The following is a 26,295-nucleotide window of genomic DNA, read 5'->3' as shown; positions in this document are numbered from 1 at the left end:
TCCAGTGGTTTTTGAGTTGTGTTAATCCCACAAACGAACATTACATTTTTATTTCTATAGACTAGCCATCCCCTGCCATGTGTTGCTGTGGCCCAGGCTGTGTATATGTGTTTTTATGTGGTTTTGTGCATGCGTTGTAAGGTGGGGGTGTTTTTTTTGGCTTTCTAAGTCTCTTCCACTGTGTTTTTCAGTGTTTTTATGAGTGATGGTCACTCCTTGGCCTGATAGGTGTATTGTGCCCAAATTTGGGGTCAATTTGTCCAGTGGTTTTTGAGTTATGTTAATCCCACAAACGAACATTACATTTTTACTTATATAGATTAGCCGTCCCCTGCCATGTGTTGCTGTGGCCCAGTCTGTGTATATGTGTTTTGTGTGTGTATATATTTGTGTATATGTGTATATATGTGGTTTTGCCCATGTGTTGTAATGTATTTTTATTTTTTGGCCTTTAAAATCCCTTCTGTTGTTTTTCAGTATTTTTATGAGTGATAGTCATTCGTTGGCCTGAGAGCTGTCGTGTCCAAATTTGGTGTCAATTCGCCCAGTGTTTTTTGAGTTATGTTAATCTCACAAACGAATATTACATTTTTATTTATATAGTAGATTAAATATAATAAGTAAATAAATAAATTCTTGTAATAATAATGATCGAGGCCGGAAGTGAGCAGAGAGGTGCATTTCATGGCTCCCACCTGGAGAAGCCTGGAGAAGGTGGCGAAAATCCTGTCCTTGCAAACCTGTTGTATAAACCAGAATCGAGCGCTGAGGAAGAGATGGACCTGCGGGAGCGATGGCCGGCCGCCATGCCTGTGGCGAAGATGGGGCGAGGGAAGGAGGGAGGGAGGCGGGGTTCCGGGAGGCGGCTCCCCTTCCTCCTCCCCCTCCCCTTCCTCGGCAGCGCCCCCTGCCGGCCGCCCAGCCAGTCAGTCAGTCCTCGCCAGGCCTCGTTGCCAGTTTAACTGCAGTCGCGACGGCGACGAAGGAGGCGCTCGGCGCTCCCGCCCTCCGCAACTCCCCCTCGGCCTCCCTCCCTCCCTCGTTCGCTCGCTCGCCCCAGCGCTGCCCCGCGAGTCCACTCCGCGCCGTGCGCACAGGGCCTAATTCCGGGCCCACACCCCGCTGCTGCTTCCACCTCCGACGACGCCGCCGCCACCACACGACGCCGCCGACATGGACATGAAGAAGCGCATCCACTTGGAGCTGCGGAACCGGACCCCGCCGGATGTAAGTCCGCCTCTGGGCGGGAAAGCGCCGCACTTTCTTTCCCTCACGAGCGGGGCCGGCTTTTAAGAATAGGAAAAAAAAGAGGGGCAAAGAGGGTCAAGCTGGGGGCTCGTGGCGGCGGGGAGGGGGGAAGGGAGGGCGCGTGGAGAGAGAGAGAGAGGCGGGAGAGAGAGCGCGGCTGAGGAGACGCTCCGCGGCCGCCATGTTGTTCAGCCGCTGCGTCTCTTACTGGAGGGCGCGTGGGCTTGCCTGCAGGGAGAGAGAGGGCGAGCGCGCGACACGGAGAGGCTGTTGGCGCCTCTCTTTCCTTGGAGCGCGCGCGCAGCCACCACCGCGTTCATTTCTTTCGTTTCTCGGCTCCCCACCCTTGGTTTTTTTTTTTAATTCCTTTCCCCCTTCTCTTAAACGGGCAACAGCTGCGCCAACGGGGCGGGCTCGCGCGTGCTTGCCTTCCTCGCCCTTCCCCCCCTCCCCCCTTTAAAAAAAGAGGCAGCTGCACAGAGAGAGAGAGAGAGAGCGAACGAGAGCGCGCGAGGAGGAAGCAAGCAATGTGCGCGTGCGAGCGAGCAAACGGGGTCGCGCGCCCTGGTTTCCGCCCTCCCCCCCTCCTCCTCAGAACGCTCGCCTTCCCGCCAAAAAACTTCTCCCTCACACAAACAAAAAAAAAATAGGGTGTAATTTAGACTCCCCCAAAACCCCCTTTGTGGTTTCAAGGAGAGCGCCTATTTAAAGAGACATACGATCTGCCCCTTCTTTGAAAAAGGGAATCGATTGAAAGCCGTAGAATTAAAGCACCCAAGTTGGGGGGGAGGGGGGAGCCGCAAGGAGGTCTCCTTCCTTGCCTGTGGAGAGGCCTCCTCGGCCTGGGGGCCCTGGCTCGGCTTCTGCGGGCGGCTCAGGGCCGTGGCATCCATCTTTAATGCGGTCTTCCTCTTCCCTGCTGCCTCGCACTCTCGCAGGCAGGGTAGGCTCTCCCAACGAGGCACATTTTCCCATGAGGCAACCCAAGTTTGACCGTCTCCTTTTGGTTATTCTGCCTTTCAGAAAGCATTGGCTCTCAGAACCCCCCCCCTTATTTTTTTGGGTAGCACCACATTTCAAATACATTACTTCTCCTCCAATCGTCACAGCCATCCATACAGTCAGCAGTACATAGAAACCACCTTTCTTAGCACATGTTCCTCATTTTATTTTATCTATATAAATAAAAATATAATGTTCGTTTGTGGGATTAACATAACTCAAAATCCACTGGGCGAATTTACACCAAATTTGGACACAAGACACTTATCAGGCCAACGAGTGACCACCACTCGTAAAAACACAGAAGAGACTCAAAAAGCCAAAAAACAAAATTTACAATACAACACATAAAGCCACACACACCTATATATATGCAAGCACACACACACACATAAACACACAAGACACATATACACAGCCTGGGCCACAGCAACGCATGGCAAGGGACGGCTAGTATATACATAAAAATATAATGTTCGTTTGTGGGGTTAACATAACTCAAAACCCACTGGGCGAATTTACACCAATTTGGACACCATGCACCTATCAGGCCGACAAGTGACCACCACTCGTAAAAACACTGAAAAACACAGAAGAGACTCAAAAAGCCAAAAAACAAAATTTACAATACAACACATGTACAAAGCCACACACACACATATACACACAAGACACATATACACAGCCTGGGCCACAGCAACGCATGGCAGGGAACGGCTAGTATATAAATAAAAATATAATGGTCGTTTGTGGGATTAACATAACCCAAAAACCACTGGACGAATTGACTCGAAATTTGGCAGCAAAACATAATAATCCAATTTATGTCTTTCAAACAAAGAACCTTTAAAAAACAAAGGGGAAATAACGTCAAACTCTCCAAAAAGAAAAATACCTTACAGCAAGCATACACAGACACACACACAAAACATATATACACAGACTGGGCCACAGCAACACATGGCAGGGGACAGCATGTTGTTAAAAGAATTCCCTTGCTTTGCACAGCAGGCGTGCCACTAAGTGAATTAAAGTGAAGCCATCTAACACTCATGGCTTTCACCCATGTGCCAAACAGTTTAATCTGCTTGATTCCTGCCCTTAAGAGAACGCATGGGAAGGGCCAAAGGGCCATGTGGAAGGGCCAAAGGTTTTTAAAGCCTGTGAAATTGAAAAATATTTGTAAGGGGTGAGGATGTCCAAAGGAGTGGAGAAATACGTTGGTACAAGAGTAATTTTAACCTGTTAAATTGCTCTTTTTTTCTTTAGTGAAACTGGGGGTCCCTTTTGGCAGATGTGGCACAGTGAATATTACTGATATTAGTGTTTATATCCCACTTTTTCTCCTTCAAATGAAACTAAGGGCCCTTCCACACAGCCCTATATCCCGGGATATCAAGGCAGAAAATCCCACATTATCTGAGTGTGGACTCAGATAACCCAGTTCTAAGCCAATATTGTGGGATTTTCTGCCTTGATATTCTGGGCTATAGGGCTGTGTGGAAGGGCCCTCAGGCCCACACTACCCTATATCCCAGGATCTCATCCCAGATTCTCTGCTTTAAAGTGGATTATATGAGTCCCCATTGCCAGATAACCTGGGATAAACAGATTATTTATTGATTTATTTGCTCTATTTGTGTCCTGCCTTTCTCTACCCCAAAGGGGACTCATGGTGGTTTTACATATGGCAGCTATTAAATGTCTTTGGATAACCAACAGTTAGAATACACTTAAAATTATGAAATTAAAATTAAATGCACATTAAAACATATAATCTGGGATCAGATCTTGGGATATAGGGGCAGTGTGGAGACCATGTATTTGTTCCAGAATGGTTTTCAGGCCATTTTGAAAATCTCTCCTTGACAGTGAACTGTTATTCAACATTTTGCTTGGTGGCTGCTCTTAGATTTGCGAAACTGCAGAGCTCTGTGAAATTGCCCTTTTTAAAATAGTAGCTTTGGATATTTTTTTTATACACCTTAATAAGTGAAATACTTTTTATATAAAAGAACTAGCTGTGCCCTGCCACGCGTTGCTGTGGCCTATAGTAAAACTTATCAAAGTTGAGGTAAATATCTGGACTATTATGTGTGTGCAGCGGCGGGGGGAATGATGGAGCCTGGGGTTGCGTGTGTGTGTGTGGCGGCGGGGGAGTGGGGTTGCGTGTGTGTGTGTGTGCGGCGGCAGGGGGAGTGATGGAGCGTGGGGTTGCGTGTGTGTGTGCAGCGGCGAGGGAGTGATGGAGCGTGGGGTTGCGTGTGTGTGTGCAGCGGCGGGGGGAGTGATGGAGCATGGGATTGCGTGTGTGTGTGCAGCGGCGGGGGGAGTGGGGTTGCGTGTGTGTGGCGGCGGAGGGAGTGATGGAGCGTGGGGTTGCGTGTGTGTGTGTGTGTGTGTGCGGCGGCAGGGGAGTGATGTAGCGTGGGGTTGCGTGTGTGTGTGCGGTGGCTGGGGGAATGATGGAGCCTGGGGTTGCGTGTGTGTGTGCGGCGGTGGGGGGAGTGGGGTTGCGTGTGTGTGTGTGCGGTGGCAGGGGGAGTGGGGTTGCGTGTGTGTGTGCGGCGGCGGGGGAGTGATGGAGCGTGGGGTTGCATGTGTGTGTGCGGCGGCGGGGGGAGTGATGGAGCCTGGGGTTGCGTGTGTGGCAGCGGGGGGAATGATGGAGCCTGGGGTTGCGTGTGTGTGCGGCGGCGGGGGGAGTGGGGTTGCGTGTGTGTGTGCGGCGGCGGGGGGGGTGATGGAGCGTGGGGTTGTGTGTGTGGCGGTGAGGGGAGTGATGGAGCGTGGGGTTGCGTGTGTGTGTGCGGCGGCGGGGGGAGTGATGGAGCGTGGGGTTGCGTGTGTGTGTGCGGTGGCGGGGGGAGTGATGGAGCGTGGGGTTGTGTGTGTGCTTGCGGCAGGGTGTGTGTGTGTGCGGAAACGGCACGGCGGGGCTTGGAGTGGGCATGGCTTCTGCAGAGGGAACGTTGGCCGGAAGGCTGTGTGCGCGCGCCAGGGAACTTGCGGCTGGGCACCAATGCGCATGCTCAGTTGTTTTGCCGTTTTGTGAGTGTGTTGTTGTGTTGTTTTTCATTTTGAGTAGATATGTTTGTACCTTGTGGGTTGTGCTATGGGCATGGGAATTTTGGTTAAGTTTCGTTGGGGGGGGTTGTGAGTTTTGTTGTTTTGCTGTTTTGTGAGTGTGTTGTTGTGTTGTTTTTCATTTTGAGTAGATATGTTTGTACCTTGTGGGTTGTGTTATGGGCATGGGAATTTTGGTTAAGTTTCGTTGGGGGGTTGTGGAGTTTTGCTGTCCGGTTGAACCAACCTAACAGATTTATATATATAGATTTCTATTAAACCAGCTTGTTTTAGCTAATGTTCTCTCTCAGGGCCCTTCCAGGCAGGCCCTATATCCCTGGATCTGATCTCAGGTTTTCTGCATTAAACTGGATTATGTGAGTCCCCACTGCCAAATAATCTAGGATAAACAGAAAACCTGGGATTGGATTCTGGGATATAGAGCCTGTCTGGAAGGGCCCTCAGTAGTCACGGGAGAGTTTTGCATGTATATTAATGTTTATATGAGTGCCACAAGTTCAGCAAGTTGTAATTGGCACTTCCCAGTATTTTTTTAGGACGACTGGTGCTTTGATGCAGAATTGCATAATTCTGGTGCTGATCTATGCTTCCTGGTTCAGCTGTGCATTTACTCCTGGGAGTGCCTTAGTGCTGCTCTGCCAGTTATATTTTAATAACTCGACACAACACTTTCATGTTTTTACTTCAATGCATAAGTTAACCTGTTCTGTATCAGTTTCCTTGTCCCAAAACACCACCAGCAATTTATACAAGTAATCCCATTTCCATGTCCCTTGTAGAGAGATTCTTAGAACAAAAAAAAATGACCTGAATTAGATCAATTCCGTTTTACTAACTATGTGATATGCAGGGAGGAAAAGAAATGACAGAAAATTAACTGGCACTGCCACCTTTGGTGAAATGAAAGAACTGTGCAAAATGAGGGTTTTGTTTTTTAAAAAATACCTCCAAAAACATTAATCCAACAGCTAAATTTCAACTTTTTCTAAAATTTCAAAAATTAAAAATAGTCCTTAGGCAGCAAATGCCTTTTCTGTGCTGTTCTTTGGCGCCTGTGTTATTCTTTTACTCATGTGAAAGTCTGAGAAATAGAATCATGAAAAACTTCTTCAGCTCATAAAATAGACATATTTAGGTGAATATCATTTTGGATATTTTGGTTATTTTAAAAACCATATTTGTAGAAGATGGGTTCACAAATGATCAATACCGTACATCAACCATTTTTTATTTACTGAGGGCAAGCTATTCCTTTCCTGTTACCATGGGCTATTTGTCTTTTGGTAGTGACAAAATACATGTTACACTAATGATGAACTTTTAAACTTACGACAATATGTTTGGACAGTTTGTTCACTAACATTGCTGTTCTGAGCAAGATTTAATGCAACTTATTTGGTTCTAATTATGTTCTTTAACACTAGATTAAAATCCCCTCAGGGATATAGGCCAGCCTATAAATAAAGCATTATTATTATTATCATTATTAATGTTGTTATTATTATTATTATTATTATTATTATTGTTATTAGATCTAACTGCTTAAACATTTTTGAAATATTACTCTGTTGCCCTATGGAATAGTCTTGAATCAAATGGAAGGGGTGCATAGTTATTTGGATACATTCAATTGCATGGGACATTGCATAGGAGAAGGAACATGAGTGCCATTGGGCTTTCATATATTTTAAAACAAGTAGGAAATACTGGTAAAAGCATAGCTAATTCTACACATAAATTCAATTACATGTGACATGTGCTTTCATTATGATAGCTGCAAGGCTAGCAAACTAATACTGTTGAACACCTTTATTTTTATGTCTTAAGTCTATGTTCTTATGAATTAATAGTGAAATTATCTATAATGTTGCACACTTTTTACTGCAATATGGAGTTGTCCTGGAAATATATGTCACTTCACTCTTGGGTGAGACCAGGTTTGGCATGAGCAGATAAACTCCCCAGCACACCCTTTTTTTCTTGGACATTTTTCTCTTTTTTTCCTCAAGTAGTGGCTGTGAAAGTTGGATATTCTTTGCTAAGTTAGCTGAGAAAACTGATGCTGTTTGTCTTCTGGTCAAACCTTTGCTAGGGAACCATGGGGCAATTCATCTGCCTGAATTAGAGTGCATTTTAAATGCACTGAGTTCTGTTTTATTAATAGCAACTGTTAATTTGATTATTTATGTAGACATTTTAAAGAAATAAATAGCTGAAGTCAGGGTACTCTGAATCTCCATACCAGCTTGTCGTTCATCCCTTTAGCCTCTCTATATGTTTTGAACAGGAAAACAGTCCTCTTAGCAAATGACAATTCTGCATTCCTTCTTTTCAACTTTGTAAGGTCCTCTTCCTTCTCTAGTAAGGGGAATGTATAGCAAGCATACTTCATTGAGTTGAATTACATTACAGCCTATTGATTTATGTGTAAGATAAGGTTGCATGGTAACAAGTTATCACAGCCTCTATATCAGGCATGGACAAACTTCGGCCCTCCAGGTGTTTTAGACTTCAACTCCCACAATTCCTAACAGCCAGTAAACTCTAGGAGTTGAAGTCCAAAACACCTGGAGGGCCAAAGTTAGCCCATGCTTGCTCTATATACAGGATGTTTCAAGAAGATGGACCCGATTTGAAATTGCTATATCTTTGCAATCAGGATCTGCCCATGAATGAAACCCTTGGCCCTTGAAAGGGTGGGGCATAATTTCAAAAGATTACAGTGTTCCCTCACTTATTGCGGGTATTACGTTCCAGGCCCACCCACGAAAAGTGAAAATCTGCAAAGTAGGGACACTATATATTTACAATCTCATGTTGGGAAGTAGTGTCTCAAGCGGCCGTGCAGATGACGACAGAAAAAGTGGGTCTGTGTCCTACATTCCTGTTGGCTATTCTCCATTTTGGGGCAAAACCCCATGAAACAGTGAAAATACCGCAATAAATATTTCTACTTTAATATTTCCTGAAAAACTGTGAAATAGCAAGTCCACAAAAAATGAACCTGAAAGTAGCGAGGGAACCCTGTACTACTACATGCCTCTCAGCACACTTATAGCTCCCTGGCCACAGTCATTTGCAAGGGGGTGACCCCACTCCATAAGGCCTAATGACATAGGGCCCTTCCACACAGCCATATAACCCAGAATAATAAGGCAGAAAATCCCACAATATCTTCTTTGAATTGGGTTATCTGAGTCCACACTGCCATATATTCCACTTCAAAGTAGAAACTGTGGGATTTTATTCATCTGTGTGGAAGGGGCCATATTCTCTTTTTTGGGGGATGGGGATTGTTTTTGAATTTGTTTCTAGCTCAAAATAGTAAAACTCAATAACTTGAGAACTCATTACACCATTTATAAAATGTTGCCATCGTGAAATATACTGCCTTGAACTTGGGTCCATCATTTTGAAACAAATTGTATTTCTTCAGTACCCTTGCTAAGTCTTCTCACTAGTCAAAGCATGCTTTGACTATAAAGTGACATATATATACACTTTTAAGTCCTCAGTTGAGTGCTAGTATTACACTTTTTAGAAAAGCATACAAGCCATAATATATCTTGTTCAAGTGAGACCATATATCAAAATTCCTGCAAGGTAGAATACTTCCATTCGTAATTATATCTACTCCATCCAGCTCCAATAGTTAGTCATTTCTGCCAAGTGAGGATGGTTGGTTTGTCTTATGGATGAATGGGTGGAGTGGAAGGACACACTACAGTTCAAGTCCCTACTCCATTTAAATATTAGATTTCTCCATCTACTTCATTGGATATCTCTTACTGCTGTCCCTGGAGAAATTGTAAAGTGGCATCTCAGTGCAAAGCAAGAAGAGATTAAAGTAGATCATGTGGTGATTCTTTCCATACCATAAATATATGTGTCTCTCCCATCTCTCCTTTCCAGTTACTCCATTTCTCCTCCATCTGGTTGTCAGGTTTCTTTCTCTTTTCACCTCTTGATCTCTAAACATTCCACACCATTTATCGTGTATGGTCTTTTAAAATGGTATCCTTCCAGATGCTTTTGCTAAAGATTTTTTAGCATCAGCAGACCTCAGAACTACAGCAGGTTTGCTAATAGTTCTCGCTTGTGCAAGAGTGGTTCCTGAGAGAACAGGAAAACTGGAAGTACTATTGGAAGCAATTATTGGTAGCAGAAAATGTAAGCTTCTGTTCTGTCTCACTTATCATATTTTTATAATAATGCATTGTGGCTGTAGTTTAGGAGCAGATTTTTCATAGACAGTGGGTTCAAACCACATAAATGCATGTGCAACGGGGGCTGATGAAGCTACTTCCACATTTGCTGAAGTTGCCGTCACGGAGTATTCAGAGATTTCCTTCCACTCCCCTAACCTATTGTGTACCGGTATATATATTTGAGACTGAATGAAATGAAAACAATATGTTAGCAAAAATATAATCTTGAAAATTGGTCCTTCTCCCTCTCTCTCTATATATATATATTGCTGCAACAGTAGAGTGAGTGTTTAGGTGGCTCTTAATGAAGTAAATACGCCTCTTTGTTGGAGACGACCATGTGAACCAAAGAGAGTATTAGTACTTTTTATTGTTTGCTGGCTAGCTACAGCTAGAAGCATTGACATGCCTAATAGGAACATTGTTCTATGGAAATCGTATTTCACTTTCTAAGATTGACCAATTTTTCAGCCAGCACATTTCCTTGAATGTAACAGTTTTTGTGATCTTGGAAGTATAATTTGGACAAATTGTTCCCTTGCATACTGTTGTCTTATGGTTGGCTCCTGTAGGATATTTTTCATTATCTCTAGTTGGGACAGTCACTCAACTGTATTGCATTCCTCTTCCTACCACTCACTGCTTTGCCCTCTTGGTATCATCAGGTAATGTGAGAAAAAGATCATGGGCAAGCAGTGGAAAGGGAGTACAACTATAGAGCTCTCTTGTAGCATGTATTTGGTTTCTATACACAGTGGGCCTTAGTATTTACTCAGGTTGCTTCCAAGACCTCATCCCCCATGGATGTTTCGTGCCATCATATACAGTGGTTTAGTAAAATGGCTTCTGTTATATAAAATGGTAAACAACTGAAGCTCTGTAAAACACCAGGAGGCTACAACAGGACATGTCTACACATTAGCACAGTGCTTGGCGCATGGCAAAATCAAATATTTTTGAGCTGTAGTTGGTTGAATCTGCGATTGCAGAATGCATAGAAACAGAGGGCCAAATGTACATTGATTTTGGTACACAAACGCTCATGCTGTTTGCTTTTGCTGTATTGCAGTGGTTCTCAATCTGTGAGTCCCCAGATATTTTGGCCTTCAACTCACAGAAAACCTAACAAGTGGTAAACTGGCTGTGATTTCTGGGAGTTGTTGGCCAAAACACCTGGGGACCCACAGGTTGAGAACCACTGTTATATTGGATATAGTCATACATGCTAAACACATTTTCTCAAGCACTTTTATAGTTTTTCTAGACAGATATATCTATCCTACATCAGCTGAATTAGCCATATTAGAAGCAAATTACTTGGAAGTTACTTCTCAGTTGTCCAGCTGCACTGGAAACACAAGGGAAAATACTCCCTAAAACATGGATTTAGTATTATGCAAAACTTTGTGTTGCACGTCTTTCTGAGCTATTCAGAGTACTCCAGTTTTGGTCGCCCTGCAATTTGCCCAGTTTGCAAAGCTGCATCATGTGTGCTAAAAGAGCACCGAAAAACAGTTCAGATGTACCTTTGGAGTAAGCAAGATTAAAGGTGCAGTCCTAAACACACATAAGTCTGAATCTTAACTGCTTAGAGCCATATAACCCAGAATATCAAGGCAGATAATCTACAATATCTGCTTTGAACTGGAATATCTGAGTCCAGACTTCCCATAACCCAGTTCAATGCAGATAATGTGGGATTTTATACAACTGTATGGAAGGGGCCGTGGTTCCAACTAGAGTAGATCCATTTACTACATTCTTGAGTGGCGAGTGAACACATAGACTAATCTCACTCATTCAGTTGAGTCTCTTCCAGTTGGGACTAACAAGATTCAGGGTATTGAACACATAGTGAGACTTATATCTTGGGGCCCTTCCACACAGCCCTATATCCCAGAATATCAAGGCAGAAAATCCCACAATATCTTCTTTGAACTGGGTTATATGATTCCACACTCAGATAATGTGGGATTTTCTGCCTTGATATTCTGGAATATAGGGCTCTGTGGAAGGGCCCTGAGTAAATATTCATAGGGATGCAATGTAAGGAGCTTTATAAGCTTGAAACAAAATGCACATTATAAATCACCTTAAGCTTATATTTTTACACCAAAACCGCTCTATTGAACGCACAGAAAGATGTTTTTGGAAGCTCCTCTTCAACCTTGAAAAGTTCTTCACACTAAAACCCAAGCCTCTAATAATAAGATGTAAGAGTTGGTGGTGATAATGATGGTTAATCAGAATATTTAGGTTGGTAGTATTGTGTTGAATTTTACTATGGGTGGTTCCTTTTACACTGAGGTATTGTTTTCTTTCTTTTTACTGATGTGTGAGTGTTGTTTTTGTTTCACTTCAGGTCCAAGAACTTGTTCTTGACAACTGTAGATCAGATGAAGGCAGGATTCAGGGGCTATCAGGAGAGTTTGTCAACTTGGAATTTCTCAGCTTAATCAATGTGGGACTGGCATCTGTATTGAATCTTCCGAAGCTCCCGAAATTAAAAAAGGTAAGGCCTCTGCTGTTCTTTCATGTTGGAGAATTGTGGGAAGTAGAGGTGGAGAATAGAAGGAGCTGCATAGCCCTGCTAATGTCCATATTGACAAGATTGTTTATTTGTTTTACTTTTGCAAAATCAGAATGTTTACCCTCATTTTTACTCAGTTACAGCTCGTTAAGGCTCGTCTCAGTTGTAATAATGGATTAAAGAAGTGATGCAATTCCATGCTGCTACTGCAAAGTCTTCCATCTACAACCTATTACCTTAGGTCAGTGGTTCTCAACCTGTGGGTCCCCAGATGTTTTGGCCTACAACTCCCAGACATCCCAGCCAGTTTACCAGCTGTTAGGATTTCTGGGAGTTGAAGGCCAAAACATCTGGGGACCCACAGGTTGAGAACCATTTCCTTAAGTGCTTTCTTTAAACAAGACACTACATCTAACTCTTGTTTTGGAGCTCTTACCAAATATATAATTGGCTAAGGTGAGAAAGTGATTAGAAGATTGCTGCTCCAAAACATCTCTAGGGGATTTGCCAGTTGGCTGGTAGGTGTGTGTGTGAGTATATATGTATGAGTGATGTTAAAATTGTAGAGTCCCAAATGAAAGCTTAGAAGAAATTCATGAAGAGCAGCTGGAAGATGCATATCTCTGAGGGATGTGATGGCCAAGAAAAAGAGAGGGAGTTTCTTCCTGTACCTGTGTATGATCATATAATCCTGCTCAAAATTTGGATAATAGAGCACCAAAATTTGCATAGAATCTGCACGAAAAGCACCTTACAGTTTGTTGAATTTCCCTCTTTGAAATGACAGTAATAGTGAAAATGAGGAGACCTCTTTCAAAGTGCTTGCAGTTAGCTATGGAGGAGCGGTTCGGCAAATTGTGGTGGTATTTCCAAAGTGATACACTATTGCTGTGCTTACGTTCTTTTGTACATCTCTCCTTTTTTTCTTCATTGCACTGCTCGTTATCCAGGTAATGAGAGGATGAGTCACTTGCAAACATATTAACAGTAAATGAATGTGTAAGGTAAACATTAAGACACATTACACCACTGTTAGAGAAGTACACTTGTAGATAGAGCTTAAAACAGCATGTACCAAAGACACTAGGAAAGAAGTTTAAACTTCATGAGGACTCAATATCTCTCTGGTCATTCTACCACCAAGAGATGAATTAATCACTGTGTGAGAGATTTTGGGGTTGGGTTTTTTGTAATATATTGTAAAGTGACAAGGGATAATGTGATCAAAAGGCAGATGTTATATATATTTAAAATATATACCTATATATACTTGAGTATAAGCTGAGGCACCTAATTTTACCACAAAAAAGTGGACTCGAGTTGACTCGAGTATAAGCTGAGTGTGGGAAATGCCGCAGCTACTGGGAAAATTCAAAAGAAAAATAGATACTAATAAAACTACATTAATTGAAGCATCAGTAGGTTAAATGTTTTTGAATATTTACATAAAACTGTAAGATAAGACTGTCCAACTCTGATTATACCATTATCTCACCTTCTACAATGTAAATGTGCTTACATATCTTTCCAATAATAATAGAGTAAAAGAATAAATTTAATAAAAATAATAATAGAGTAAAACAATGGAAATGTAATAGTAACAATAATAGAGTAAAAGAATAAATGTAATAATAAATAAAGTATAATAACAAATGTAATAATAATAATAGAGTAAAAGAATAAATAACCCTGGCTCGAATACAAGCCGAGGGGGGCTTTTTCAGTCTAAAAGAGGGGCTGAAAAACCCTGCTTATACTCGAGTATATATGGTATATGCACACATGCAGATTTCTAACTGCCCTTGTTCACTGTTGTAACTTCCATGGCAAAGAATGGTTGCAAAAAGAGATTACCTGTGATGGAAATTTTCAGAAATTTTTCCAGAGACTAAACTGGTTAGGGTTTGATTTATATTTAGTTTGCCACATTGATTTTATGTGCTCTGTAAATTTATGTATTTAAACTGATACAAGAAAAATATAATAAAGTACACAGTACAGTGTGTTTGTTATATTTAAACGTACTTAACACTTTTTAGAGGATACTATTTTTATATGAATACCTTTAAATAGTTTAGCACATGACAACTGTCTGTCTGTTTAAATCTTAAGAAAAACACAAAGATATATCAGGGAGTCTAAAAGGAGTTTGAGAAAGTGTAAGTTTAGAATAACATATATGTGAAAATGGTGGGCTCCCTTGTGAAGTAGCCAGAGATTCTTAGCTATTTTTTTCCTACAGAAATTCTGCTTCAGTGATGGAGTTAAAGCAAATGATAAGGTGCTAACCCCTTTCTTGTTCTCCACTTCACTCATCCAAGTGGCTTGCCCCCCCAAGCAGGGTTGCAAAGACATATATGGAGCGGAAGTTGGGACTCTGCCAAGGGGAGATGTGATTGGGAAGGGCCTAAAGAGGAAAAGTGGTAGGCAGATTCCATGCAAATTCTACTTCTGAAGCTACTTTTCTTAAAAGCATTGGGCTTTTAAAAGGCAAATTTGCATATATAGAATGTATGTCAGGCCATTCAGCTATTTGTTTCTGAAGCTATTTTTATAAGTGACTGAAACCAGAGGGCAGACTTGTTTCACTAGTATGCCTGAGTTGCATTGCTAGTTGAAGATGCCAGATTTCCTTGATCAGACATAGAGCTTCAGTAGTGAAATGATCAAAACCCTCATAATTCTGTATTGAGTACGAATATGGTCTTTTCTATATGTTTCGTTTCTACCTAATTATTTAAAATTCAGTCTCCCTTTTCAGATAATTTGGATGAAACCAGGATTTTTGCTTCTCTAAATACAGTTTACTTGACATTCTTCGGTGTAACTTAGCAAATTATACTTCTGAACCTATAAAATGGGTGGGAAGCCGTTGAGAGTTCAGGGGCTCTATTGATTCCCAGGAGACCTTCGAGGGCTGCAACTAACACAGCAACATTTAGTGTGTGCCTGTCAATACACGATTTTGCTGGACCAGCTTTGATAATCCAAATTTATTCGCGCATTTTGGACTTTTGATTGTTCATCAGCTGTACCATATATACTCAAGTATAAACCGACCCGAATATAAGCTGAGGAACCTAATTTTACCACAGAAAACTGGGAAAACGTACTGAGTCGAGATAAGCCGAGGGTGGGAAATGCAGCAGCCACTGGTAAATTTCAAAATAAAAAAGATACCCATAAAATTATATTAATTGAGGCATCAGTAGGTTACATGTTTTTGAACATTTACATAAAACTGTAATTTAAGATAAGACTGTCCAACTCTGATCAAACCATTATTCTAACCTTCTTTATTCTAATGTAAATGTACTTACATATCCTTCCAACAATAATAGAGGAAAATAATACTTGCAATAAAATAATAATAGAGTAAAATAATGGAAAAGTAATAACAGTAATAACTTTGGCCACATCATGAGGAGACAGCAAAGCCTAGAGAAGACAATTATGCTGGGGAAAGTGGAAGGCAAAAGGAAGAGGGGCCGACCAAGGGCAAGATGGATGGATGGCATCCTTGAGGTGACTGGACTGACCTTGGAGGAGCTGGGGGTAGTGACGGCCAACAGGGAGCTCTGGCGTGGGCTGGTCCATGAGGTCACGAAGAGTCGGAGACGACTGAACGAATGAACAACAACAATAACAGTAATAGTAGAGTAAAATAATAAATGTAATAATAGTAATAATAACAACAGTAAAATAATAAATAACTTTGGCTCAAATATAAGCAGATGGGGGCTTTTTCAGCCTGAACAACTCGGCTTATACTCAAGTATATATGGTATATAGTTTCAAGGAAATTTTATAAAAATAACTGTGTACTTTTGTTTAGTCATCAGGTTGCTCTAAGAAAACAGCTGAGTAAGAAACTTACATTTCTGTTAAATGAAGCTTGTGAAATATGGCTTGTGATTCCATTTGTTTTGTTGAAAATGACGTATTTACCTAATTATCCAAGATAGTAGAATCCCAACATCCATTTTAGCTACAGGAATCAATATGTTCATTAATTTGGATCAGGCAGGATTCATGCTGAGATATCAAATACCAAAAGAATGTGAAATATCATTTACTGTGCCAAATTCTCACAACCTAATTTTCTATATTTGGATTCTAACCAATCTTTTACTGATATGTATGTGTATTGCCTTTTATTTTCCCTGTTGCAGCTTGAACTCAGTGACAACCGAATTTCTGGAGGTCTTGATGTATTAGCAGAAAAACTTCCCAACCTCACACATTTAAATCTCAGTGGAAATAAGCTGAAGGATATTGGTACCTTGGAACCATTGGTATGTCACTGATTAACTTAGCGAACGCTTCCGCTTTTCTGTTGTGTACTTTAAAATCAGGAAAGTTTTACAGTCTCAAAAGAGCAAAGGTTTACCATCTCAAGAAGGATAAAGGTTTTACAGTCTCAGTAAAGATGAAATTGTTTTACTACATCAGGCCTCAACAAAAAAGGCATGTAATCACAAAGTTATAGAATGATACACTGCAGTCAGTGAATCTTTCCAACTCAGTTGCTAGGAGTCTATTTGACATTTAACCCATTGGTACAACTCATTTAAATAGGAATAGCAACTGAGGAACGAGCAGTAGACGTCCTACTGAACCATTTTCATTTAAGGATTTCCTGATAGCATTTGGCTGCCTGAAATTATTTTATATTGTATTTAATAATCTGGTTTTCATGTGTGTGTTTTTGCCTTATATTGAATAAACTTGGAAACTTGATGTGAGGTCAAGAAGGTCTCCATGACTAGACAAGGATTACTTTTATTGAATCTCTAGAAGTGGTAAGGGATTGTCCTGCTTAATCATCAATAAGCAGTGAGTGTTGGGGTTGGACCAGATGGGCCTTGTGGTCTCTTACGATTCTGTAGCAAGTGGAGTGAAGCTGTGTTCCCAGCAGATATTTTTCAGTTGTCCTTGATTGCCCTTGTGCTGATGGAAGCTCAAATTCCGCTGCATACAGACAGCCTCAGGTTTTCCATTTGATGTAAGAAGAATAATGGGAATAGGCCAGAAATCACTCTGGGGGGAGCTATATTGCTGTTTCTGTGATGTTCCTAAATCATTTCCTCAGAAAGACTGCTCTGAGAAATTGGGAGGGGGGGAACCTTTTGCGTTACTAAATTCTAGACTAGAGGTTCCCAACCTTTGGTCCTCCAGGTGTTTTGGACTTCAACTCCCAGAAATCCCAGCCATCTTACCAGGGCCGTAGCCAGAAAAACAATTTTCGGGGGGGGGGGGGGGGGGTTGAAACTTTTTTTTAGCAAATCATGAGTAGTTTGATAACACAACAACCACATTTTTAATACAGTCCAAAGACCCTTATTGCTCCGTAAAAGGTATAAGATACAAGGTATGCAAGGTTAGTAAGGCCAAAAATAGTTGTGGTTTTTTTAACCTGAAAAATTTCGGGGGGGGGGGGGGAAGAACCCCTAGGCCCCCCCCTCCCCCCGCGGCTACAGGCCTGCATCTTACCAACTGTTAGGAATTGTGGGAAATGAAGTTCAAAACACCTGGAGGACCAAAGGTTGGGAACCACTATTCTATACCAACCAAACCTTGATTTAGAGTTGTGAAGTGAAGATTATTCTGCTCTTATCATTAAATCAACACTTTTCCTTGTCTGCATAATTCAGAAAAAATTGGACTCGCTGAAGAGCCTTGACTTATTCAACTGTGAGGTAACAAACCTAAATGACTACCGAGAGAGTGTCTTCAAGCTTCTTCCTCAACTCACCTACCTGGATGGATATGATCAGGAAGATAAAGAAGCTTCCGACTCTGATGCTGAAGTAGATGGTGTTGATGAGGAAGACGAGGAAGGTGAGGCTACATGGTATTTATGGTGGGTTGGGGATGGCTGTCTTAAAAATCACATTTTGCTCATGTCATTTTGAAATTTAGCAGCAGAAGATTTCTGCTAAAGAGCTGAGTTGAGTTGCCCGACTTTATATCGTTCTTCTGCTGAAATCTTTTTTGTACCATACTTGAGAAAACTGTTAGAAATGATCATTCTTAAGTAAAGAAATAACAATAGTGTGTCTTGCAAATGACTGTAAAGTTAAAACTGTAGAAATGGACAAATAGTTTCACTCTAGATTTTTTTTTCCATGTTAGGAGTGACTTGAGAAACTGCAAGTCGCTTCTGGTGTGAAAGAATTGGCCATCTAGAAGAATGTTGGCCAGGGGACACCCGGATGTTTGATGTTTTACCATCCTTGTGGGAGGCTTCTCTCATGTCCCTGCATGGGGAGCTGGAGCTGACAGAGGGAGCTCAACCCGCTCTCCTCAGATTCGAACCACTGACCTATTGGTCACTCTGCCAGCAGAAGGGTTTAACCCATTGCGCCACTGGGGGTTCCACTACTCCAGAGATGTAACTAGTCCGCTCAGAATATAAATATAACATGTATCCTTTGTGTTCATGGCTAGCAGAATTCGATTTCTAAGGAAGATGTGTGAACATTGTCTCTTTTTCAGAAGGTGAGGAGGAGGAAGAGGAAGAGGAAGATGGTGAGGAGGAAGAGTTTGATGAGGAGGATGAGGACGAAGAAGGAGAGGGAGAAGAAGATGAGGAAGATGAAATCAGCGGAGAGGTTGGTCAAAAGCATCTCCAGCCTTTTCACTCTCCCTATGCTGCAGTCATTAGGTTTTATCTGAATAGCCAAAACGGTAGCTGGTCCTATTTCAGTGCCGTTCTTGGCATTGAAATAGTAATAATAATAGTCATCATTATCTTTATTTTTATCCTGCCACCATCTCCCAAAAGGGACTTGGGGTGGGTTAGAAGGCACTACAAGTGTAGTATATAACATAAACAGTGCACGAGTATAAAAACAATATCACATCAAAGTTATAAAAACAACCACTATTAAGAGAAATGCTTGAAATCGATTGTTATTCTCTGAAACTGCCATTTATGTACATTCTAACAGTTCGAACAGCAAGCTGTTTGCCCCTCTCCAAGAAAATTGAAATAATGAAACCCGTAGTTCAAGTTTAATTAACTTAACATAAATTGAGTGCCTACCCAGGGATGATTTTGCCAGTGGAAGAGAAAATCCTACTCTTTCAGTAGTAACTGTGCTTTTTATTTTTTCAGGAGGAAGAATTTGGACGAGACGGCGAGGAGGAAGATGAAGAGGAGGAAGAAGAGGAGGAAGGTGAGTTCAAAGTTTTTCATGCCAACTCTTTTATTCTAGGGAGACTAAAATTCCCGAGGATAAAGAACTTTCTGCTCTGGCAGGCTTTTTTGGGTCTGCAAGGGCTTTTAACCGACTGCTTATTGGAGGGAAGGATAGTAGAGACAAAGATGAAGTGCGTTGGCCACATCATGAGAAGACAGGAAAGCTTAGAGAAGACAATTATGCTGGGGAAAATGGAAGGAAAAAGAAAGAGGGGCCGACCAAGGGCAAGATGGATGGGATCCTTGAAGTGACTGGATTGACCTTGAAGGAGCTGGGGGGGGGGGGGGGACGGCCGACAGGGAGCTCTGGCGTGGGCTGGTCCATGAGGTCACAAAGAGTCGGAAACGACTGGATGAATAAACAACAACAAGGGCTTTTAACAGTGAGCTGTTGGGAAAAGTGGGGAAATGAAATAATTATTGTTAATAACTATGATAATAGGAGTGGTGGCGGGGAAAAATTGATAGGTGGCAGTTAGTGTTTCAAAACATTGGAATATATAACAAAAGCAACAGTCAAGTTGTCTTCACACCTTTATTACCTTGGCTCTGAACTTTGGTTTTTATATTATGTATGCATTTGTAGGCCCCCTGGTGACACAGTGGGTCACTTGTAAGCCGACCGAGTCCTTCGGGAGATGGTAGCGGGGTACAAATAAAGGTTTATTGTTATTATTATATTATTAAACCGCTGAACTTGCTGACCAAAAGGTTGGTGATTTGAATCCGGGGAGCAGAGTGAGCTCCCACTGTTAGCCCCAGCTTTTGCCAACCTAGCAATGCAAAAACATGCAAATGTGAGTAGATCAATAGGTACCGCTTCAGTGGGAAGGTAACAGCACTTCATGCGGTCATGCTGGCCACATGACCTTGGAGGTGTCTATGTACAATGCCGGCTCTTCAGCTTAGAATTGAGATGAGCACCAACCCCAGAGTAGGACACAAGTAGACTTAATGTCAGGGGAAATGTTTACCTTTTTACTATTCATTTGTGGGTGATTTAAATATTAATGAACATCATAAAACCTCACCTGTCTTATGCCATTGCTGTTCAGCACCTAGAACTAGAACATAAACCAATCCAAGTGCTACCATCAAATTCCAGATGCTCTCGGTGCCTCATTTCTAAGCACAAAAATATAAAACAAAGTGATACAGTCTCAGTTTCTCACAGAAATTGAAAGCTGCAATTGAACACTGAATGCTTCTGTGTGCCCATACATGATTCATTATGGGCACATAGTGGTGTCAACTGTGCCTTCTTAGTTGTACGATGGCAACACTGCATACTTTGCATAGGGATGTAAATGGAGGAAAAGTCTCCCAGTTAGAAAAGAAGTGCAAATAAAGACTGCAGTGATAATGTTGCTTGGTTTACAAAATCTAGCTCTTAGGATGCAAGCTCCAGTGTGTGTGATGAACAAATAGCTTTCTGATCCTTATAGCAATAGGACAATCTGGGCCCTTGTTGGTCTTTCTTCAGTTAAGGGTACCGTAACACCTGAAATGCTTTTTAATTGCTGTGTCAGCCTTGGTTTGAAAGGATATCATTGATAGTTGCAGAAATTGAAACAATCACTTTCGCTACCTATCTGTTTTTTGGGCGGTTCTCGCCGAGTGTTAGGGTCCAAGCCTAACCCTCCCAGTTCCCTGCTATCCTGAGTGTCCTCTTTTATATGGGCTAGAAGACCTGGAAACCATGTCCTCTGAGAAGGTTGGGAGAGAGGACATGATGACCATATTTAAATATTTGAAAGGATGCCATAAAAAAGAGGGATCAGCCTTGTTTTCTGCTGCCCTGGAGAATAGGACTCAATAGAGCAATGGGTTCAAATGACAGGAAAGGAGATTCCTCCTAAACATTAAGAACAACTTTATCTTCGTAAGACCCGTTCAAGCACAAAAATATAAAACAAAGTGATGCACTGCCTTGACTGCATTTAAAAGACGTCTTTGGAGGCTTTTAAACAGAGGCTGGTTGGCCATCTATTGGGGTGCTTTGACTGTGCCTTTCTTACATGGCAGGGGTTAGAATTGGATGGCTTGTGTGGTCTCGTTCAACTGTATGATTCTATAATAGATAACAACTATGTGAAATCTAAAGTTCTGGCCTTTGAAAAAGATTTTCCCCTTGCCGTTGGTCTCTTGATGCGCACACTCTAGAACAGGTCAGAAGTTTCCAATATCTGGGGCATTTTTCAGCACAGACTCCCCTGGTCTACTCATATTGCTTCTATTCTCCTCAAAACTAAAGTAAGCAGTTCAGCCATTTTGTGTTTTACTGCTACTAAAGGGGGGCAGTTCATATCTTCGGCAACTAGTCTTTAATGCTACGATAGCTTCCCAGCTGCTGTATGCTTCCAGCATCTGGATTGGGGCCCTAACATCAAAAATAGACCAATAGCAAACACAGTTTTTGAGGGTCCTTTTCCAGCTCCCCAGATGTGTACCATCCTGTTTCTTACTACAGTAGAGTCTGGCTTATCTAATATAAACAGGCCGGCAGAACGTTGGTTAATCAAAAATGTTGGATAATAAGGAGTGATTCAGGAAAAGCCTACTAAACATCACATTACGTTATGATTTTACAAATTAAGCACCAATACATGTTTTACAACAAAACGACAGAAAAAGCAGTTCAATACATGGTAACATTAGGTAGTAATTACTGTATTTATGAATTGAGCACCTAAACAGCGCAATGTATTGAATCAGCTGTGGATCTGGGCAGGAAGCACACTGCGTTGGATAATACAGAACGTTGGATGAGCGAAGGTTGGATAAATGAGACTACTGTACTTGAATCTAGGGAAGCATCCCTGTCAAGAAGAGCCTGAGCACTTAAATATTGACTGAAGATCAGAGTTTTTGATTTAGGATCCAGTTTGATTTATCATTTAGCTCTGGATGAGTACATAAGCAGTTGGATTAAGATCAATTCTAAGAAACCCTTTCCGCATCCCTCCTAACTCATCTGGGTTTTGACATGGCTCTCAAATCAATCAAACAGAGACTGTGGGGCACTGCCTTTTATGAGCTGTGCTCTTGCTCTTATGTATCTTGCTCCCCTAGTGCCCTGTCCATACATTATGTTGGGCCTTTCCATGCAGTAAACTAACATATTGCTTCTATTACCCTCAAAACTAAAGTAAGCAGTTCAGCCATTTTCTGTTTTACTGCTACTAAAGGGGGGGGGGGCAGTTCATCCCTTCGGCAACTAAAGTCTTTAATGCTAAGATAGCTTCCCAGTTGCTGTATGCAGCTGTGTTTTCCAAAGCAATGTGCAATGTGCTTCTGTTTTAATTGCTGAATGTGAGATTTGCAGGTACCTCATATAATGAAAGACCCTGCCCATGTAACAAACAGGAAGTTGAATGCATCTACCATATTCTGTGAACAGGCCTGAGCACACATAATCAACCCCTACTAAGAAACTTACCAGCAAGTCGAGTGAAATTTTATGTGAAGCTTTTACTTAGTGACAACTAGGCCTGTCAGTTTTGTATCGTTAATTCGTTTTTCGTATTTTAATCGTTATTTTTTAAAAAAACGAAGCGATATCAAAACATATTTTCAAACCCGGAAGGGTTTGAAAATATCGAAACAGCAGCCCCATTTTTTTTACGAGCTTCAGCTCCGCTCGTAAATGCAATGGCGGCTGCTGTGCTGACTTCAGTGCTGTGGTCATGTGCTGGTGCCTGGGAACCAATCAGGCGCTCCCAAGCACCCCAGCAGCACCGTGGCAGGAGCCGATTGGATGGCGCGCGCGCGCGCTCACCCGCGCTCACCTCCTCCTCCTCCTCCTACCAGCTGTGTTGCAGGAAGTGCTACGAGGAGGAGGAGGAGGAGGAGGGCGCAGGAGCCTGAGCCGGATGGCGCGCGGGGCTAACAGCAGGAGCGGAGGCCGGTTGTAAAGGTGAGCGGAGCGCGCGCGCGCCATCCGGCTCGGGCTCCTGCGCCCTCCTCCTCCTCCTAGCACTTCCTGCAACACAGCTGGTAGGAGGAGGAGGAGGAGGAGGGCGCAGGAGCCCGAGCCGGATGGCGCGCGCGCGCTCCGCTCACCTTTACAACCGGCCTCCGCTCCTGCTGTTAGCCCCGCGCGCCATCCGGCTCGGGCTCCTGCGCCCTCCTCCTCCTCCTCCTCCCAGCTGTGTTGCAGGAAGTGCTACGAGGAGGAGGAGGAGGAGGGCGCAGGAGCCCGAGCCGGATGGTGCGCGGGGCTAACAGCAGGAGCGGAGGCCGGTTGTAAAGGTGAGCGGAGCGCGCGCGCGCGCCATCCGGCTCGGGCTCCTGCGCCCCCCTCCTCCTCCTCCTCCTCCTCCTACCAGCTGTGTTGCAGGAAGTGCTACGAGGAGGAGGAGGAGGAGGAGGAGGAGGAGGGGGGCGCAGGAGCCCGAGCCGGATGGTGTGCGGGGCCGATTGGATGGCGCGGGAGGCCGGTTGTGTGAGTTTACTTTTCAGGGCTGTATGTATGACCAATCCAGAAGCATTCTCTCCTGACATTTTGCCCACATCTATGGCAGGCATCCTCAGAGGTCTGTTGGAAACTAGGCCTGTTTGATCAAGAAAAAATTTCGATATTTAAAATACTAGGCAAATGGAGTTTAAAAAATGTTTTGTAAATATTTACGAAATTTACGAAATTTCGTAAATAACAAAACATTTTTTTGGAAAGTTTTGAAAATATTTTAAATATCGAAACAAAAAAACACCCCAATTAAGAATCGAATTTAGAAACAAATTTTTTCTTGATCAAACAGGCCTAGTGACAACCTTCCCCACATGACCTTGGTGGTTGCCAAGTTTCTTTCTGAAGCAGCCAGGATTAGACAATTCCTAATTTTAGACACAGGCTGAAACACGCCGGCACTTCTTGTAGTCTTTGCCTATGTTTTTAGCCAATATGTATTTTAAGCAGTTTTTAACTGTTGTTAAAACCGGTGGCAGTGGGTTAAACCGCTGAGCTGTTCAGCTTGTTGACCAAAAGGTCACAGGTTCGAAACTGGGGAGCGGCGTGAGCTTCTGCTATCAGCTCCAGCTTCTGCCAACATAGCAGTTCAAAAACATGCAAATATGAGTAGATCAGTAGGTACCGCTCCGGCGGGAAGGTAACGGTGCTCCATGTAGTCATACTGGCCATATGACCTTGGAGGTGTCTCCGGACAACACCGGCACTTCAGCTTAGAAATGGAGATGAGCACCAGAGTCGGACATGACTGGACTTAATGTCAGGGGAAAACCTTCACCTTAACTGTTATACATTTTATCAATTTTATCAATTTATGTGTTTAATCAACCGAATGTTCTTAATCTCATGAACTGCATACCTTGTACACCTGTGGTGCAATAAGGGTCTTTGGACCATAATAAAATGTTCTTGTTGTGGAAATCGATATGTGGGATAATACAGCCACGTCACGTTCACTTATGGGACATTTTCCCCTTTGTTTCCCTGTATAGATGAAGAGGAGAGTGGAAAAGGTGAAAAAAGGAAAAGAGAAGCAGATGATGAAGGGGATGAAGAAGATGACTAGGGCCTCCTGTGCCCCCAAAGGACTGTTCAGTATTGCTTGGGGCCCCCCTTGGATGATCTGCAACTTGAGGAGCCCGTGAGGCACACCTGTAGTCAGTCGTCTAACCAACCCTCCCTCCCAGGTGCAGCCCTCAGAAGAGCCAAAGAGTCGGCCATTCCTGTGACATTCCACACACCCCGCAGCTGATCTGTCCTGGTGGTTACGGATCTCGCCCTTTGGGGCTAGCCCCCTCACTTCTCCTCTTGGGGTTCCCAGGCCTTCATCTCCCACTGTTGCCATAGCAAGAAGAACAAGTGTGATGGGTCAGTCCTGATGGTCAGGGGCGACACACTACCCACTGACTGTAGTCCTCTTTTTACTTTCTGTGCGACGAGGCTTTGTAAATAGAGTCCTGACGTTTTGGGGACTGTTCTTCATGCTTTGCTTTCCCTGCCTTCCTTTTCCTTTTCTAAGCCGTTGGATATTTTTTACATTAGGATGTTTTATGCAACAACAGAAAAGTATTTTTAAGAACTTGAATGAAATAAACGTTATTTGGTAAACTAACCTTGTAAAGTTGTTATGTTCAGACTTACGGTCTGAAATCCTTGTGGCCTTTTCCTTTCTTGAAAACCATGCTACTGGCAGGGTTGTGTATCCTATACTCTGCACTTCAAAAATAAAATTCTGCCCCAGGAGCAGCTTGATTTTTTTTCACTGATTTACATTTTGAGGTGACAGAATTTATTGTTTCTGCAAACCAGGAGGTGGAACAGTGAATTAAAAGCACTGAAGTCACGACCATTGGAAGGCTTAGCAGTGCCTTCCTTTGATTTCAGATTGAATTAGGCATTGCTACTTAAGGTTTAGCAACCATAAAGATCAGAAATTTTCACACCTGAAATGGTCAGTTTGTCGACTTCTCTGGACAATACCAAGTTTTCAGATGTTGGGGGTCCACACAAAGCTACACAAGATGGTAGCGGTGCTTTTTAGATGTATTCTTGTGACCAAAAGGTTGGCAGTTCAAATCCGGTGAGCAGGGTGAGCTCCCACTGTTGTAGGTTTTTTCAGGCTATATAGCCATGTTCTAGAGGCATTCTCTCCTGGTGTTTCGCCTGCATCTATGGCAAGCATCCTCGGAGGTAGTGAGGTTGCTTGCCATAGATGCAGACGAAACTTCAGGAGATAATGCCTCTACAACAGGGGTCCTCAAACTATGGCCCAGGGGCCTGATGCGGCCCTCCAAGGTCATTTACCCAGCCCTCACTCAGGGTCAACCTACGTCTGAAACGACTTGAAAGCACACAACAACAACAACAATCCTATCTCATCAGCCAAAGGCAAGCCCACACTTCCCGTTGAAATACTAATAAGTTTATATTTGTTAAAATTGTTCTTCATTTTAATTATTGTATTGTTTTAAGTGTTTTTGCACTGCAAATAAGCTATTTGCAGTGTGAATAGGTATTCATTCATGTTTTTTCTAATTATAATCCGGCC

At 42.7% G+C, this 26,295-nt stretch overlaps 1 protein-coding gene across 2 annotated transcripts; it reads left to right on the top strand.

The window, feature by feature from the left end:
* The first annotated feature begins 926 nt into the window (after positions 1-926).
* ANP32B (acidic nuclear phosphoprotein 32 family member B) lies at positions 927-25,359 on the top strand. Of its 2 annotated transcripts, none has more exons than XM_060763779.2 (7): positions 927-1,227; positions 11,908-12,057; positions 16,248-16,370; positions 17,730-17,916; positions 18,577-18,689; positions 19,196-19,256; positions 24,740-25,359. In XM_060763779.2, exons 1-7 carry the CDS (start codon positions 1,174-1,176, stop codon positions 24,811-24,813), a joined length of 762 nt encoding a protein of 253 aa, XP_060619762.1. In that variant the 5' UTR covers positions 927-1,173; the 3' UTR covers positions 24,814-25,359. The 2 variants fall into 2 exon arrangements, with proteins under 2 accessions (XP_060619762.1, XP_060619761.1); XM_060763778.2 differs by having other exon boundaries at positions 929-1,227; positions 18,574-18,689.
* The last annotated feature ends 936 nt before the right edge of the window (positions 25,360-26,295 follow it).

Source organism: Anolis sagrei, chromosome 2, assembly GCF_037176765.1.
Source record: "Anolis sagrei isolate rAnoSag1 chromosome 2, rAnoSag1.mat, whole genome shotgun sequence".
Taxonomy (NCBI): domain Eukaryota; kingdom Metazoa; phylum Chordata; class Lepidosauria; order Squamata; family Dactyloidae; genus Anolis; species Anolis sagrei.
Note: the sequence above shows the minus strand (reverse complement) of the source record. Positions and strands in the feature narration are given on the sequence as shown.

Coding starts and splice junctions, on each gene's coding strand:
- ANP32B (XM_060763778.2), top strand. CDS start 1,174: ATGGACATGAAGAAGCGCATCCACTTGGAGCTGCGGAACCGGACCCCG. Junction 16,371..17,729: donor TTGGTACCTTGGAACCATTG/GTATGTCACTGA, acceptor TGCATAATTCAG/AAAAAATTGGACTCGCTGAA. Junction 17,917..18,573: donor TGATGAGGAAGACGAGGAAG/GTGAGGCTACAT, acceptor TCTCTTTTTCAG/AAGGTGAGGAGGAGGAAGAG.